The following is a 16,992-nucleotide window of genomic DNA, read 5'->3' as shown; positions in this document are numbered from 1 at the left end:
AAAAAACAACAAATATCTTACAAACTATAGAATGTTCTCAATAAAGCCAAGAGAGAAAGATGTTTTATAAACACATTCTACCAGTATACGAAGTTTAAAATTTTTTAGTTACCTAGAAATTATGTTAAAAACTGCCTTTCAAACCGAAAAGATCCCAATTTGAGTTATAAAATATTGCAAAATATTGTATCAACTCATTCAATTCATAGAATTAGATAAATTCCATTCTTTGCTATCGTGAAAAAATTTAATTAAAAAAATGCAGTAAAATATTTTCCATAAAATGATGATGATGATGATGAAAATAAGAAAACCATTTTGTTACCTGTTTCTCGTAGGATTCCTTTACTTTCTTCCTTGCGCTCATCATACACTCGAGTACCAGCAACTTCTCTCAACAACTTCAGACGATGAGAATCTGGAGCAGTTGCCATCTGATTGATCTGGAAACAAAAAACAAAAAAAAAAACCGTCATCATAGGTTGTTGTTGTTTGTTTGTTCCTTCTCGAGCCATGCCTGGCTCATAAGGGCCGGTTTCCCAGTTTCTTGGTGTATAGGTTCCCACCTGGACGGGACGCCGGTCCGTCGCAGGTGAGCTGCAAGATGCAGGAGGAAAGAGTGAGAGAAAGTTGTAGCAGAAGAGTTAGCAGAAGTTCACCATTACCTTCTGCCGGAGCCGCGTGGAGCTTAGGTATTTCGCTCATAAACACACACATCGTCCGGCCTGAAATTCGAACCCGTGATCCTTCGACCGCGAGTCCGCTGCTCTAACCACTAGGCCACGTGCCTCCACTACACCGATTTCATTGGAGAGATACAGTGAAATTAGCCGGAAGACACAGAAAAAGATTAACTGAAGAATACACAGAAAGTGTGACTCCATGGATACACATAATGATTGACTGACTGGATTGATACAGCTTTACAGGAAGAATGTGGTAACAAAATGTCTTGTTACCTAGATGAGCAGATTGACTGAATGGAGGAGTATTCAGACAGACAGGTTTGTTATACACAGATGGGCAGGCACGAAAGATATCATCATCATCGTTTAACATCCGTTTTCCATGCTAGCACGGGTTGGACGGTTCAACCGGGGCCTGGGAAGCCAGGAGGCTGCACCAGGCTCCAGTCTGATCTGGCAGTGTTTCTACAGCTGGATGCCCTTCCTAACGCCAACCACTCCATGAGTGTAGTGGGTGCTTTTTGCATGCCAGGGGTGACTGGCAGCGGTCACGATTGGTTGGTGCTTTTTACATGCCACCGGCACAGGTGCCAGGGGAGACTGGCAGTGGCCACGATCGGTTGGTGCTTTTTACGTGCCACCGGCTCAGAAGCCAGTCAAGGCGGCGCTGGCATCGGCCACGTTCGGTGCTTTTTACGTGCCACTGGCACAGAAGCTAGTCAGGGGATATTCACTAAAGGAAATTTCTAAAGTAATGGCAAAATATTATCTCAGCAAAGAAAGTGAAAACACAGAAACATACAGAACCAAGGCAGGGAAACTGCAGTACATGAACACATCAAAATGATATGCTAACAAATAGAATCAATATAAAATAAGATACAAACCTTTCCTTGTTTGACGATGTAGTATGGGTTACTTCGAGAGAAGCCAGCACTTTCAAGGAGATTCATTACATCCGTTTTGCTGCAGAAATAATATTTTTGTTATTATTTCCACGCAAATAATAAACAAAATTTTCAATCAATACTATGTAAATATAGATAAACTAAGGTATAACTCTACAAATGTTTTAAATAAATGAAAGTGTAGCTTTGTTGGTTAAAACAAACGAATATAATGATTTCTAATATAGGTAGAAGCCCGTATATTTTGTAGGGGCGAATGTAATTGATTGAACTGATTCTAGCATTTTATCAACCTTGGAATAATGGAAGGCAAACTTCATTCTAATATTTTGGTCCAACTAACAACACAGAGGTATGTAATGAAATAGAAGAAACTAGCACTATGACCCGGCAACGCCAGGTCATAGTGCTAGTGCACGCATATACAGCTGCGTACGTGCGCACATACACGCGAGTACTGTCCAAATCTCCGACCAATCACATACAGCTAGCTGGCATTCAATTGGCGTATCAAGTTTCGGGCATTTTGATTGGGTTTTGGATAAACGATTCACAAAAAAATCACTTCTATTGATTTTTTAATGGCTTTGCAGGGTGACTGGGGAAATGTAAAGATGTGCACGACCACTCTTGGACGGTTTTGAATGACCATAGAAAGTGCGAGCCCTCTAACTGAAAAATTGTGGATTTGTATAAAGGACATACACAGACATTTTGCCATTTATATATATATAGAAGATTTTGTCCAGGACCCTGTTGATCCAACCAGTCATCATTCTATGATGATGATAATGTCATTGATATGAACTAACATCCATCTTGTCTATTATGTTGTTAATAATTCAAGCATAGCAGCTGTGTGGGTAGAGTTTGTTTCATAAGCACATGGTTTCAGGTCCCATCACACTGTATGACATGTTGGGTGCCTCCAAGTTGGCCAATGCTATGTGTGTGTAATTTAGATGGAAATAACCTCTATTGAGGTAAAAAAAACATTCTGTGCCATATGAATATGTCCCTCGTTTAAGAAACAGATTGGGTTTATTTACATTTGCAAAGAAAAAAATATACCCTTTCCCCCACCCCTAACCCTAAAACAGATTGAAATGCAATAGATCAATTCTAGGGTCATAATTATGTGCAACAGTTTCATATGACACTGCTAGAAAAAACTGCCGTTCAAACCGAAAAGATCCGTAATACCAAATACATTCATCTCAGTTAATCTTCAGGATAAGTGGATGAGTTACTTAAGGAGATTATTTCTTAGGCCAACCTCCCACCTCCCCAGCCTACTTAGATAATCTCTTTGTAAAAATATATAAAGGGAAGAAACAGGGAGAATGAAGTACTTACGTGACCATTTTCTTGTCTAAAAAATATTGGTCTTTCTTTGAACCAATAACGCGACGTAGAACAACTTCATCCTTATCAATCTATGGGAAAAAACAAAAATAAACGTTTTTCTCAGATCTATATATTTATGCATGGTGTTGTTATGTATATAAGTATTCTACAAAGCCTTGAAAGAAATGAAACCCAGCATGCTCTGCTGGATGTGCATGTATAACAAAGTATAAAGGCTTTGAGAAAAAAAAAATGGTTATAAGCGGCATTGCTGGTATGGTCATGTGATGTGTAAGGATGAGGACAGCCGCATAAAGAAGTCATCATCATCATCATTTAACGTCCGCTTTCCATGCTAGCATGGGTTGGACGGTTCAACTGGGGTCTGGGAAGCCAGAAGGCTGCACCAGGCCCAGTCTGATCTGGCAGTGTTTCTACAGCTGGATGCCCTTCCTAATGCCAACCACTCCGTGAGTGTAGTGGCTGCTTTTTACGTGCCACCGGCACAGGTGTCAGACGAGGCTGGCAAACGGCCACGATCGGATGGTGCTTTTTACATGCCACCAGCACGGAAGCCAGACGAGGCTGGCAAACGGCCATGATTGGATGGTGCTTTTTACATGCCACCAGCTGTGGAGAGAACCTGTGGAAGAGGTAGACTCAGGAAGATATGGAACAAAGTGCTGAAGAATGATCTTCAGATGTTGAGTCTCTTAAAGACAACAGATACACCTTTGCCTTCTGAAAAACCAATTTACATTTATGGTAAACTGTGACTATTATCAGAGGTGCATAAAGCAAAAGGAACTTACTGGAATCCTATTATCAGAATTGTCAAATATGATTTCCACAAAAGCCGAGATGACTCTTGGCCCAGTGCCTTCATGAAGCAAAGCTTGTCGTTGTTCAGGTCGCAGGTGACTAAATTCATCCGACAGGACAAACTGAATTGCTACAAAAGAGAAACCATATGCAACTGAATTAAACTTCACAATAACCAGCAACCAACTTCCTATAAAAAGAGAAAAACAAATTAAGAACAAAAACAACTGCATCATCATGGCAATAACACTGAGTGGAGTTACCCTAACCTTAACCCTAAAAAAAAAAAATGATTTTCCACGGGCCCTCTGCTGAACTGTTCTCTTGCTGTAACAACATTATATTGAAACAGCCAACTGGATCTGGTAGTAGCTTCTTAGCCCACAAAATTACAGTAGGAGTAGATCAAATATTAACAGATAAAGAATAACTCAGTGGTGGAAAGTAAGGGCATTTTTTTAGTCTAAAAATACAAGACTTAAAACATCCAACATGAGAATAGGCAAACCCACATATAAAATGGTTTCTACTCCCCAAAACTTACAAATTCTATTCTTTACTAAATTTATCCAATTAACTGGTTCATTTTCACATAACCTTCACTCTACATCACATTCCAAAACCCATACTAAATATTTTAACTGATTTCCTTAGATCCTGACGGCAATGGCTTATAGAATTAAGCTCCCAGGAACCCACCCCATGTAAACTGATACAACCAAACACTAGTGGAAATGACAAGTTAAAATGTCCCCAATGTTTGTATTGTCCCCTCTGTGTAGCCCTTTATGGGTAATAAAGAAACGAATCGGTGAAGTCGAATTGCCTTTTTACTGTGAGCCTGTAAGTAGCTGCTTTGGTTAAATTGTTGATTTGTTAATTGTTATTGTTAAACGGTTTTTGGAAGGCTGAAGAACACTGCACAAGAGATGAGTTTTAGTAACACACAAGTTTGACATTATCCCTTTCCTTCCAAAATTCTGCTAAAAATAATGACCTTTGAGAAAGTGCAATTTTCTTCATATTTACCTTACAGAAAAGTAAATTTTAAGTGCGGCCACTTCCTCAGATACATTCTCAGTTCTAGTCTAAGATAATGTTTGGGAACTTTTCGGTCTGGACGGCAGTTTTTGACATAATTTCTAGGTAACTAAAAAATTTTAAACTTCGTCTTCACAGACCCCAGTTGAACCGTCCAACCCATGCTAGCATGGAAAGCGGACGCTAAATGATGATGATGATGTATACTGGTAGAATGTGTTTATGAAACATCTTTTACTCTTGGCTTTATTGAGAAAATTCTATAGTTTGTAAGATATTTGTTGTTATTTTTCTTCAATTTCTGTAATTTCAACCAATCAATGACGTCTATTGAGGTAAAAAAAACATTCTGTGCCGTATGAATATGTCCCTCGTTTAAGAAACAGATTGGGTTTATTTACATTTGTGAAGAAAAAAAGATACCCTTCCCCCACCCCTAAAACAGATTGAAATGCAATAGATCTATACTAGGGTCATAATTATGAGTGACAATTTCATATGACACCGCTAGAAAAAATTGCCGTTCAAACGGAAAAGATCCAACGTTTGCATTATGTATCTAGTTATATTATTAACTATCACTAATTCAGATTTAACATTAACCATATCAAAATTAACAGCATTCATTTATAAATCTTTGTTTAGAAATAGCTAAAAAGAATGTGTGAGCTGTGATTTTCCACTGAGAAGTATTAAGAAAAAAGCAAGTGAAACTGAAGAGAGAGGGACAGGGTTATAGAAGGTAGTAATAAAAACAATGGGATTAACCCCTTACCCGGCAGAAACGAATATAAGCGTTTTGACCGAAATCGTTTTTTTCTATCTCTGGCAGTTAACTCGTCAAAAGATAGACTCGCCAAAATCGACAGCAAACGAGTTCCTTTGTAAAAGTAATATGATTTATGAAAAAACGGGTTAACTCGTTTCTGCCCAAAGCAGTAATTTAAAATCAATATTATTGAATTAAAATTCATAATAAATAAGGTTTGAAATATACCTCGAAATCACCATTCAAAACATAGTAAAGTAAAACAATTAAAAAATTTGTCTGAAAAAATACATTTATTTTCAAAATAATTGTTGGGTAAGGGGTTAAGGGACGAAAATGTAGATAAGAGGAAAGGAATGAAGGCCAAAAGTTTAAAACTGTGGGTGGCACAATCATTGGAAACAGACGAGTTGGCATGTAAGAAGACAGGTTACTTACCATAGAAGAAATTGCTTTTTCCAGATCCATTTCTGCCCACTGCAAAGAGAAATATCACAACTAAGTGAGAGTGCACTGTCTATTTTACCAAAACTGGTGGATGAACAAACATATACAAGGGTTTAGTAGTTCAACTATGGAATAACTAAAAAGAATTTTATTTAAACAATGTGATACAGGAAATTAGTACATACCAATAACATTATGCCTGGAACTAAAAGGTTCCACTACAGTTTGGTCTCGGTAACTCCGGAAACCCTGGATAATTACCTATGAGTAAGAAGGAATAAGAAATTATACTTTAATTAGAGTCAAACAGTTACATTTGTACAATCTACTCATTTAGACTTTATTAGAGCAATGCATCTCCATAAACAATAATACTATACATAAGTCTATGCTCCGATGGATGTGTAATGTCAGAAAAGCTGGACCTAAGAAGCATCAGTTGTGGTGTGCAAGAGAGACGTTTGCGCTGGTATGGGCATGTGGCGAGAATGGATGAAGATAGTTGTGTGAAAAAGTGCCACACCCTAGCAGTTGAGGGAACCTGTGGAAGAGGCAGACCCAGGAAAACCTGGGACGAGGTGGTGAAGCACGACCTTCGAACTTTAGGTCTCACTGAGGAAATGACTAGAGACCGAGACCTCTGGAAGTGTGCTGTGCGCAAGAAGACCCGGCAGGACAAGTGAGACCATAACCCGTGGCCTTCTACATGGGATGGAGCCAGCCTACATATGCATACCTTCCCTTCTTGGGACACAAAACTCTACTTGTGAAGACCTGTTGAGGCAAGTGAGGATCAGAATCGAAATCGATCAATGGAAATTGCAGATGTGTTACCAGTGCCGGTGCCATGTAAGAGAACCATCCGTTCGTGACCGTTGCCAGCGCCGCCCCAACTGGCCTCGTGCCGGTGGCACGTAAAAAGCACCATCCGTTTGTGTCCGTTGCCAGCCTCGCCTGGTCTCCGTGCCGGTGGCACATAAAAAGCACCATCCGTTCGTGGCCATTTGCCAGCTCTGTCTGGTACCTGTGCGGGTGGCACGTAAAAAGCACCCACTACACTCACGGAGTGGTTGGCGTTAAGAAGGGCATCCAGCCGTAGAAACACTGCCAGATCTGACTAGGCCTGATGAAGCTTTCCGGCTTCCCAGACCCCAGTTGAACCGTCCAACTCATGCTAGCATGGAAAACGGACGCTAAACGATGATGATGATAAGTAAGGTTCCTCTCCAATGGTTACATATTTGTTAGAAATATTTTAATGAGCTTATTAAAATATCTTAATATTTTAATAACACTACTTGTGAAGACCTGTTGAGGCAAGTGAAAATCAAAATCGATCAACATCAATGGAAATTGCAGCTGTGATACCATTGCCGGTGGTTCGTAAGAAAACCATCTGAACATGGCCATTGCCAGCGTTGCCCCGACTGGCCTCATGCCGGTGGCACGTAAAAAGCACCATCCGATCGTGGCCATTTGCCAGCCTCGTCTGGCACCTGTGTCGGCGGCACGTAAAAGCACCCACTACACTCAATGAGTGGTTGGCGTTAGGGAGGGCATCCAGCTGTAGAAACACTGCCAGATCAGACTGGGCCTGGTGCAGCCTTCTGGCTTCCCAGACCCCAGTTGAACCGTCCAACCCATGCTAGCACGGAAAGCGGACGTTAAACGATGATGATGATGAGCATTGACCAACAAATTACCAAATTAAAACAAGGGGAAATTTTTTGTGTATATCTTGTATTTGGATCTCTGTTTTAGAACTATTAAATCCATCAACATCAAAAAGAGATAGTGTTGCTTTGAACATGATATGAATTTGCATGGTTTTCATGTTTAACAACCAGAAAAAAGGAATATGACTTGTAAATTGTATGGTGTCTTTTAGTGGTTTACAGTAATAGGAACAAATCTCAAACATACAGATATCACTTAGAATCATCGAAGAATTTAGAATACCTCTCTGCACTATTTCTTGCTAATGTTCGCATCAACATCACTACCATCATCTTCATTGTCTCTACAGTCATGGATCTCTTCGGTTTGAACGGCAGTTTTTTCTAGCGGTGTCATATGAAATTGTCACCCATAATTATGACCCTAGTATCGATCTATTGCATTTCAATCTGTTTTAGGGTTAGAGTTAGGGGTGGTGGTAGGGTATCTTTTTTTCTTCACAAATGTAAATAAACCCAATCTGTTTCTTAAACGAGGGACATATTCATACGGCAAAGAATGTTTTTTTTTTTTACCTCAATAGATGCCATTGATTGGTTGAAATTGCAGAAAAAAAACAACAGATATCTTACAAACTATAGAATTTTCTCAATAAAGCCAAGAGAAAAAGATGTTTTATAAACACATTCTACCAGTATACGAAGTTTAAAAGTGTTTAGTTACGTGGAAATTATTTTTAAAAACTGCCGTTCAAACCGAAAAGATCCAAAAGATGTTGTTTATAAACACATTCTACCAGTATACGAAGTTTAAGTGTTTAGTTACGTGGAAATTATTTTAAAAACTGCCGTTCAAACCGAAAAGATCCAAAAGATGTTGTTTATAAACACATTCTACCAGTATACGAAGTTTAAAAGTGTTTAGTTACATGGAAATTATTTTAGAAACTGCCGTTCAAACCGAAGAGATCCAAAAGATGTTTTATAAACACATTCTACCAGTATACGAAGTTTAATAGTGTTTATTTACGTGGAAATTATTTTAGAAACTGCCGTTCAAACCGAAGAGATCCAAAAGATGTTTTATAAACACATTCTACCAGTATACGAAGTTTAATAGTGTTTATTTACGTGGAAATTATTTTAAAAAACTGCCGTTCAAACAGAAAAGATGCCATAAGAGTTGCTTCCCCAGGATTGACCTACAGTTAAACGACATAAAAACAGACGTAAACACTGGCCGTATGGACGGAGCCGTGTGGCTGACAAAAGTATGCCAGGGGTATCGCCATCCTAATAATAATAATAATAGTAATAGTTTCTTAAAACATAGATCAAAATAAAAGTTGCTGATATTTCTCATGGTACAACATAGAAAATATTTTAGCAAATAGAAAAACACGATCTTTAAACGGATTATAAATCGATAGAATTCCGTATTACAGATAATAAATTTTAGTGAAAACAACGGGACGGAAAGTAAATTCGATCTTCTGATGGGTTTCTGATGGGACAGCAAAGTTTGATAATGATGATGCTTCATCTTGAAATTAAGAGTCACTGAAGAGATTCCCTGAATAATATTGGTAAGCTATTTTATAAACTCGGGTCGTAGAAGGAGCAAAGGCTGTTGCACTGCGAGTGAATCTTGTCCACTTGTTGCCCTTATCAACAACGGTAGCAATAGTAATAACAGTAAATTTATTTATGAGTAGAAGTAGCATTCCAGAATTAAGAAATACGTGTTTTTTTGTTTGTGTTCTTAACGAAAGAGAGGATAAACAACAAATACCTGTTTAATGTACATTCTGCCTGATGATATAGTAAAATAATTGCATAATACAGACGGTGTATTTCTTTTTGGTTTGTTACTTTCTTTCTTTGTTTATGTTTCGTTTGTTTTTCAGAAGAAACAAAACAGTTCTATCGCTGCTTCCCCGTCCAACACGGATCGCCTGGGCACAAAATGGGCACAAATGGCGGCAAAAAAAAATAAAAGGTCGCTTACGTTCTAGAAAATATGGCGGGAGGGGAAGTGCAACTGAGATTCACCGGTGTCTTTATGGAATGTGTACCTTTGTAAAGAAAGACTGCAAGGGAAATAAGTTCAACCTGCGAACCTGCTAACTTGCATTTCGTTAACGACGCTGCTCTTAACATCTTAAGTGTTGGACGTTTTTTCACTTTAAGTTAATTTGTAAATGCTGTTGTTTTAAAGGGTTTTTTTTTGTCTAGCGACACTTTGTTTTGCTGCCTGCGGCAGCATTGTTTATGCTTTTCCTCCTTGTTTGAAAGGGGGAGCGCGGTAATAGAGGCGAGATACGAAAATGTTATCTCCTCAGACTTGTCGTCGTCCGAGGAGGAGCTTGTAAAAAGTTTTAAAATGATAGACGAGGCAATGGAAGTTAAGAACTTGGATCTTTTCGGTTTGAACGGCAGTTTTTAACATAATTTCTAGGTAACTAAAAAATTTTAAACTTCGTATACTGGCAGAATGTGTTTATAAAACATCTTTTTCTCTTGGCTTTATTGAGAAAATTCTATAGTTTGTAAGATATTTGTTGTTTTTTTTTATATTCAATTTCTGCAATTTCAACCAATCACTGACGTCTATTGAGGTAAAAAAAACATTTTGTGCCGTATGAATATGTCCCTCGTTTAAGAAACAGATTGGGTTTATTTAGATTTGTGAAGAAAAAAAGATACCCTTCCCCCACCCCTAACCCTAACCCTAAAACAGATTGTAATGCAATAGATCGATACTAGGGTCATAATTATGGGTGACAATTTCATATGACACTGCTAGAAAAAACTACCGTTCAAATCGAAAAGATCCAGTATGGAAGGCAAGTTTGTGGTCCTCCAGGACAAATGAGTGCCACAAAGCACAAAGGAATTGCTAAGGGCAGGGCCTGGAAATGAGAATCCAGGCTGTCCTGAAGGACTTGGAAAAGGTAGCAGAAACTATCACAGTAGGTGAAGAAGTAAAACTGAGAGACATGGTGGAGGACAGGACGTCCCAATGTTTTAAATGTGGTAAAAATACCTCCACTTTGTGCAAAGATATCTACCCAGAAAATCGTACCTCCACCTTTTGTGATGTCCTTTGCCAATGTCCTGCGCCGGGAGGATGAAAGACTTGAGGTATTTCGTGTTGCAAGACAGTGTGTGAGAGAGAATCGTGACGTGGTAGGAGATGGAAAAGAAGGAAACCCAAGAGGCAAAGAAAAAAGAAGATTGGAGTACTCAGGCTAAGAAAAGAAAAATAGGAAAAAAAGAACTGAAGTAAAAAAAAAGTGAACTCCCACCCGGTCCCACACTGTCTCACCCTCCCCCAGCAGTCACCAACCTTCACCCTGCCCCTCTAGACATCCAGGTACCTGAAAATCCCTAATCCTCACCCATAAAAATGTGTTATGCAGTGGTACACTCTTTTATTTGTTTCAGTCATTTGACTGCGGCCATGCTGGAGCACTGCCTTTAGTCGAGCAAATCAACCCCAGAACTTATTCTTTGTAAGCCTAGTACTTAATCTATCGGTCTCTTTTGCTGAACCATTAAGTTACAGGGACGTAAACACACCACCATCAGTTGAAAAGCGATTTTGGGGGAACAAACACAGACACACAAACATATACACACACATACACAGGAGTGGCTGTGTGGTAAGTAGCTTGCTTACCAACCACATGGTTCCAGTTTCAGTCCCACTGCGTGACACCTTGGGCAAGTGTCTTCTACTATGGGCTCGGGCCTACCAAAGCCTTGTGAGTGGATTTGGTGGACGGAAACTGAAAGAAGCCTGTTGTATATATGTATATATATATATATGTGTGTATATGTTTGTGCCCCCAACATCGCTTGACAACCGATGCTGGTGTGTTTACGTCCCCGTAACTTAGTGGTTCGGCAAAAGAGACTGATAGAATAAGTACTGGGGTCAATTTGCTCAACTAAAGGCGGTGCTCCAGCATGGCTGCAGTCAAATGACTGAAACAAGTAAAAGAAAGTAGGAGGGTGTCAGAGTTGTGGAAGCCTTAATAAACTTCTTGGCTGTCAGGACCCTGTAATCTTCATGGAATTCTCAAGCACTAACCCTTGAAGTATCCATACACACTTTCCCCTTTATGGTTTTTACACTGTTCATTTTACAGTGCTATGTACTGTGTATGTATTTTTGGCTTTCATGGCCTTTCTTTATTTGACTTATTACTATGTTGTCCCCTCTTTTCCAGTCGGTTGTGGAACACCTGAGCAGCGTATTCAATGAGTTTGTTTTTATTCATCATCATCATCATCATTTAAACTCCGTTTTCCATGCTAGCATGGGTTGGACAGTTCGACCTGGGTCTGGGAAGCCAGACGGCTGCACCAGGCTCCAGCTTGATCTGGCAGTGTTTCTACAGCTGGATGCTCTTCCTAATGCCAACCACTCCATGAGTGTAGTGGGTGCTTTTTTACGTGCCACCGGCACAGGTGCCAGGCGAGGCTGGCAACGGCCACGATCGGATTGGTGCTTTTTGTTATTATTCTATAAAGCAGGTAAGATTCTTAGTGGCATTTTGTCAGTTTTTATGCTCTGAGTTCAAATTCCACGAGGGTTGACTTTGTTTTTTATCCTTTCGAGGTTGATAAAATAAGTACCATTTGAACACTGGGGTCCGTGTAGACTTATCCACTTCTCCGATTCTGCTGGCTCTGTATCAAAATTTGAAATCATTATCATAGGCATAGGAGTGGCTGTGTGGTAAGTAGCTTGCTTACCAACCACATGGTTCTGGGTTCAGTCCCACCACATGGCTCCTTGGGCAAGTGTCTTCTACTATAGCCTAGAGCCGACCAAAGCCTTGTGAGTGGATCTGGTAGACAGAAACTGAAAGAAGCCCGTCGTATATATGTATATGTATATATATGTTTATGTGTTGTGTTTGCCCAACCATCGCTTGACAACCAATGCTGGTGTGTTTACGTCCCCGTAACTTAACGGTTCGGCAAAAGAGACCGATAGAATAAGTACTAGGCTTACAAAGAGTAAGTCCTGGGGTCGATTTCCTCGACTAAAGGCGGTGCTCCAGCATGGCCACAGTCAAATGACTGAAACAAGTAAATGAGATTCTATAAAGCATCCTCTGTAGCAACATTAGTATTAAAATAAGATCTGTAGCGGCACAAGCAGTCAGCGCCATATTGGATGAGATTTCACGGCAGCCATTGCCATCTCTTGAGACTGGAGCGAGACCTCACCTGCATCCATTTGCCATGCGTGAGATCACAACGAGGCTTGTGATGGCAAACTGGATATAAGGGCAAAACAGAAACAGATTCATTCTCTTTTCACCACAAGTGCTTGCTGAGCACACTTCACTGGCTGGGTTTCCAAGATAGTCCTGTCTGCATGTTGTATCTCCAGAGGCAATGGGTCCGCGTTAACGGAGATACAACAAAACGCACACAGCTTGAGATGGTATGCACAACGAGGCTCACGATGGTAAACTGGATATAAGGGCCCAACAAAAACAGATTCATTCCCTTTTCACTACAAGCGCATGCTGGGCACGCTTCCCTGGCTGGGTTTCCAAGATAGTCCTGTCTGCATGTTGTATCTCCAGAGGCAATGGGCCCGCATTAACGGAGATACAACAAAACGCACACAGCTTGAGAAGGTTGCTGAGAGCAGCACACTTCATCTATTCTATGAAACTTGTAAATAAATCGGTTGTAAATTGCGTTTCTACTTAAAGACTTCTTTCCTCGCCTGCTGGAGCCTGAACTACACAAAGAACAATATTTAATGGGAGAAGGCGATATTCACCTGATATCGTAAACCTTGCCTCCCATTATAGATCCACTAAATATTTTTATTAGGAGGAGTGGCTGTGTGGTAAGTAGCTTGCTTACCAACCACATGGTTCCGGGTTCAGTCCCACTGCGTGGCACCTTGGGCAAGTGTCTTCTACTATAGCCTCGGGCTGACCAAAGCCTTGTGAGTGAATTTGGTAGATGGAAACTGAAAGAAGCCCGTCGTATATATATATGTGTTTGTGTGTCTGTGTTTGTCCTCCCAACATCGCTTGACAACCGATGTTGGTGTGTTTACGTCCCTGTAACTTAGCGGTTCGGCAAAAGAGACCAATAAGATAAGTATTAGGCTTACATAAGAATAAGTCCTGGGGTCGATTTGCTCGACTAAAAGGTGATGCTCCAGCATGGCCACAGTCAAATGACTGAAACAAGTAAAAGAGTATTATATTCCCAGTTTTGTCATAAGTTGTTTATGCTACATGTGGATGACACCATGTTGGTTTGGTTAGAAATTGAAGTCAGAATCTAAAGGTACGAAACTACATAGAATAATGCATTCAGTATAGTGCTCTACTTGTGCAAGAAATTGTTTATTAAACTGATTAGCTTATATTTGTAAATTTTACTTGCTTTCACTTTGAAAATCATACAGTTTACAATAAATATCTCATGTTATATTAAGTGCTCTTGTCATTTGAACATAGATTCACAAGTTTAAAGATTTGATCATCAACCACCAAACTCCAGAAGGGAAAGCTTGCCTGTGTCTTCACCTTTCAGACCAATCAACTTCTGTGACTCGTCAGCAGACATGTCTATGCCCTTGCCATTGGGTCCAATCAGTGACTGAGAAGGTTGTTATATTAACAAGTATTGAAATGAATGAATATTCCGGTTTCCCGGTTTCTTGGCGTATAGGTTAACCACCTGGACGGGACACCAGTCCGTCGCAGGTGAGCTGCAAGATGCAGGAGGAAAGAGTGAGAGAAAGTTGTGGCGAAAGAGTCAGCAGAAGTTTCACCATTACCTTCTACCAGAGCCGCGTGGAGCTTAAGTGTTTCGCTCATAAACACACACATTGCCCGGTCTGAGATTCAAACCCGCGATCCCTCAACCGCGTGTCCACTGCTCTAACCACTAGGCCATGTGCCTCCACAAGTATTGTAAAAAAAGCTTACTAACCGGAATTATCGGTGGCAGTTGTTGAGTATGCAGCCTAACCCAAAGTGACAGGGACATGACATGGACCTTAGTCACTGCTTAAGATACAGTACAAGATCTTAGTGCACGGTGAAGATAGAAGTCACATTTCCAGCAGTTGTCATGGCAGTGATAGTCACAACAGACAGGGCAGATATAAACAGTCCAGGAATGAAATCCTTAATCCAAAAACCAGGTAAAAATCCTGTAATCTAGATACAGCTCTACATAACAATAACCATTCCACTTACCATACTTCCAAGTAGCAGAGCTGCAGTGAAGCCCACACAAGAATGGATCTTTTCGGTTTGAACAGCAGTTTTTTCTAGCGGTGTCATATGAAATTGTCACCCATAATTATGACCCTAGAATCGATCTATTGCATTTCAATCTGTTTTAGGTTTAGGGTTAGAGGTGGGGGGGAAGGGTATCTTATGCACATTGTTTGCCTTTCAGACATTCTGTGTAGAATAGATTGTGGGTTATCTTGCCTTTTATACTATTAAACATCTTAGATGTTGCCCATGGAAGGGATTTGGTGAATTTGAATTTAATGTTGCATTGGTTCAAATCTATTGAAGGCATGTTGTGTGTTTATGGATAGGGTTGCTGTTTATTTTGTGGGATCTTTTCGGTTTGAACAGCAGTTTTTTCTAGTGGTGTCATATGAAATTGTCACCCATAATTATGACCCTAGTATTGATCTATTGCATTTCAATCTCTTTTAGGGTTAGGAGTGGGGGGAAGGGTATCTTTTATTCTTCAGAAATGTAAATAAACCCAATCTGTTTCTTAAACGAGGGACATATTCATACGGCACAGAATGTTTTTTTTACCTCAATAGACGCCACTGATTGGTTGAAATTGTAGAAATTGAAGAAAAAAAAACAACAAATATATTACAAACTATAGAATTTTCTCAATAAAGCCAAGAGAAAAAGATGTTTTATAAACACATTCTACCAGTACACGAAGTTTAAAATTTTTTAGTTACTTAGAAATTATTTTAAAAACTGCCGTTCAAACCGAAAAGATCCAAGTTCTTAACTTCCATTGCTTCGTCTATCATTTTAAAGCTTTTTACAAGCTCACATTACATACTTTTTCTTACCACGTTTTTATCAATGACTCTGAACTTTTATCATTTTTTTTTACCTGTCTATATGCTTTATTCCCTACATTCTATAGGTGCACTATATACAGACAGACATGCACACATATTTATTTTGCAGGTATTTTCCTTCAGCCATTAGTACGAACAAGAGTGGAGGAAAGAATACTCAATACTAGAAGTAGAGCAAAATATACACAATTGGAAGGTGGAAAACATCACAAAACGTATCTCGGGTTTCAGTTTTCTGATTTTTGGATACAAAAGGAAGCAAATGAAACAAGTTACTTGAAGGCAACAAGAATCAATCAAAACAAATATCGAACACTGATATAGCCATGGGTTTCTTTTACCACTATACATAGTGTGTAGTTGCCACAACTATTAAACGTTAACCCTGTTACATTTGTATGGAAATAAGGAAAGAGCCTTCCTTAAACTTCACAAATAATTTAAGGTAATTCAGAACAGGTAGATGATGATTTATTCTCCATTATAAAATACAATGATTGCCATACATGAAATAAAATAACATAACAGGTTACAACAAAGATTTGTGAGAGACTTTGTGATTCGGCTGGACTATTGATCTTGTAGACAGGGTTGAAGTACTGTTTGGTGGTGTGTAGAGGCAGCTGTTGGTCATGTGGTCTTAGTACAGCAATGATGTAGACAGGTGTCTGGTGGAGGAGATGAAAGCAGAGACTGACTGGTGTCAGATACATCATTGCCAAAGATGAGATGCATGTGGTCAGTGGCGTGTGCCAAAGACCTAGAACAAGTGAGAACTGTCTTTCTTATTGAGATCAGTAAGCTCCCAGAAGCTGGTGATTAACCCTTTCATTACCGTATTTCTGTTGAGATGCTCTGTGTTTCTTTCAATTACTTTAAATATAACAAAGAATTTAGAAAAATAACTTAGTTATCATTAAGCTTGTGTTAGTAACATAAATTGTGACTAAGGTTTGGTGGAAGATTTTAATTCAAAACTTAAGAAAACAAGACATTTTTACAACAGAGCCAGAGGTGGTTTCGGCCAGGTTGGTAATGAAAGAGTTAATTTCCCGTGTAAGCAAAAATGAACTGTTGCACCAACATGATTAGACAGCTGGAAACTGACCAATACAAACAACAGGTTTGTTCAATCACAAGGTCGTGTGACCTGCTGGAATGAAAGGGGCCA

General features: G+C 39.5%; 1 protein-coding gene across 1 annotated transcript in view; it reads right to left on the bottom strand.

Moving 5' to 3' along the window:
- The window catches only part of LOC115219092 (structural maintenance of chromosomes protein 3), a 71,783-nt gene extending 62,077 nt beyond the window's left edge, over positions 1-9,706 (bottom strand). Inside the window, exons 1-7 of the mRNA XM_029789164.2 lie at positions 9,489-9,706; positions 6,206-6,281; positions 6,012-6,050; positions 3,754-3,893; positions 2,951-3,030; positions 1,574-1,652; positions 326-443 (exon numbers count right to left, since the gene is read on the bottom strand). Of these exons, the coding sequence (XP_029645024.1) occupies positions 326-443; positions 1,574-1,652; positions 2,951-3,030; positions 3,754-3,893; positions 6,012-6,050; positions 6,206-6,281; positions 9,489-9,503 (547 nt within the window). The 5' untranslated portion in view covers positions 9,504-9,706. The remainder of the gene's footprint in view (positions 1-325; positions 444-1,573; positions 1,653-2,950; positions 3,031-3,753; positions 3,894-6,011; positions 6,051-6,205; positions 6,282-9,488) is intronic.
- Between the last annotated feature and the right edge of the window lie 7,286 nt (positions 9,707-16,992).

This window comes from Octopus sinensis, linkage group LG14, assembly GCF_006345805.1.
Source record: "Octopus sinensis linkage group LG14, ASM634580v1, whole genome shotgun sequence".
Classification (NCBI taxonomy): Eukaryota; Metazoa; Mollusca; class Cephalopoda; order Octopoda; family Octopodidae; genus Octopus; species Octopus sinensis.
The sequence above is the reverse complement of the archived record's forward strand: the minus strand, read 5'-3'. Positions and strand labels throughout refer to the sequence as shown.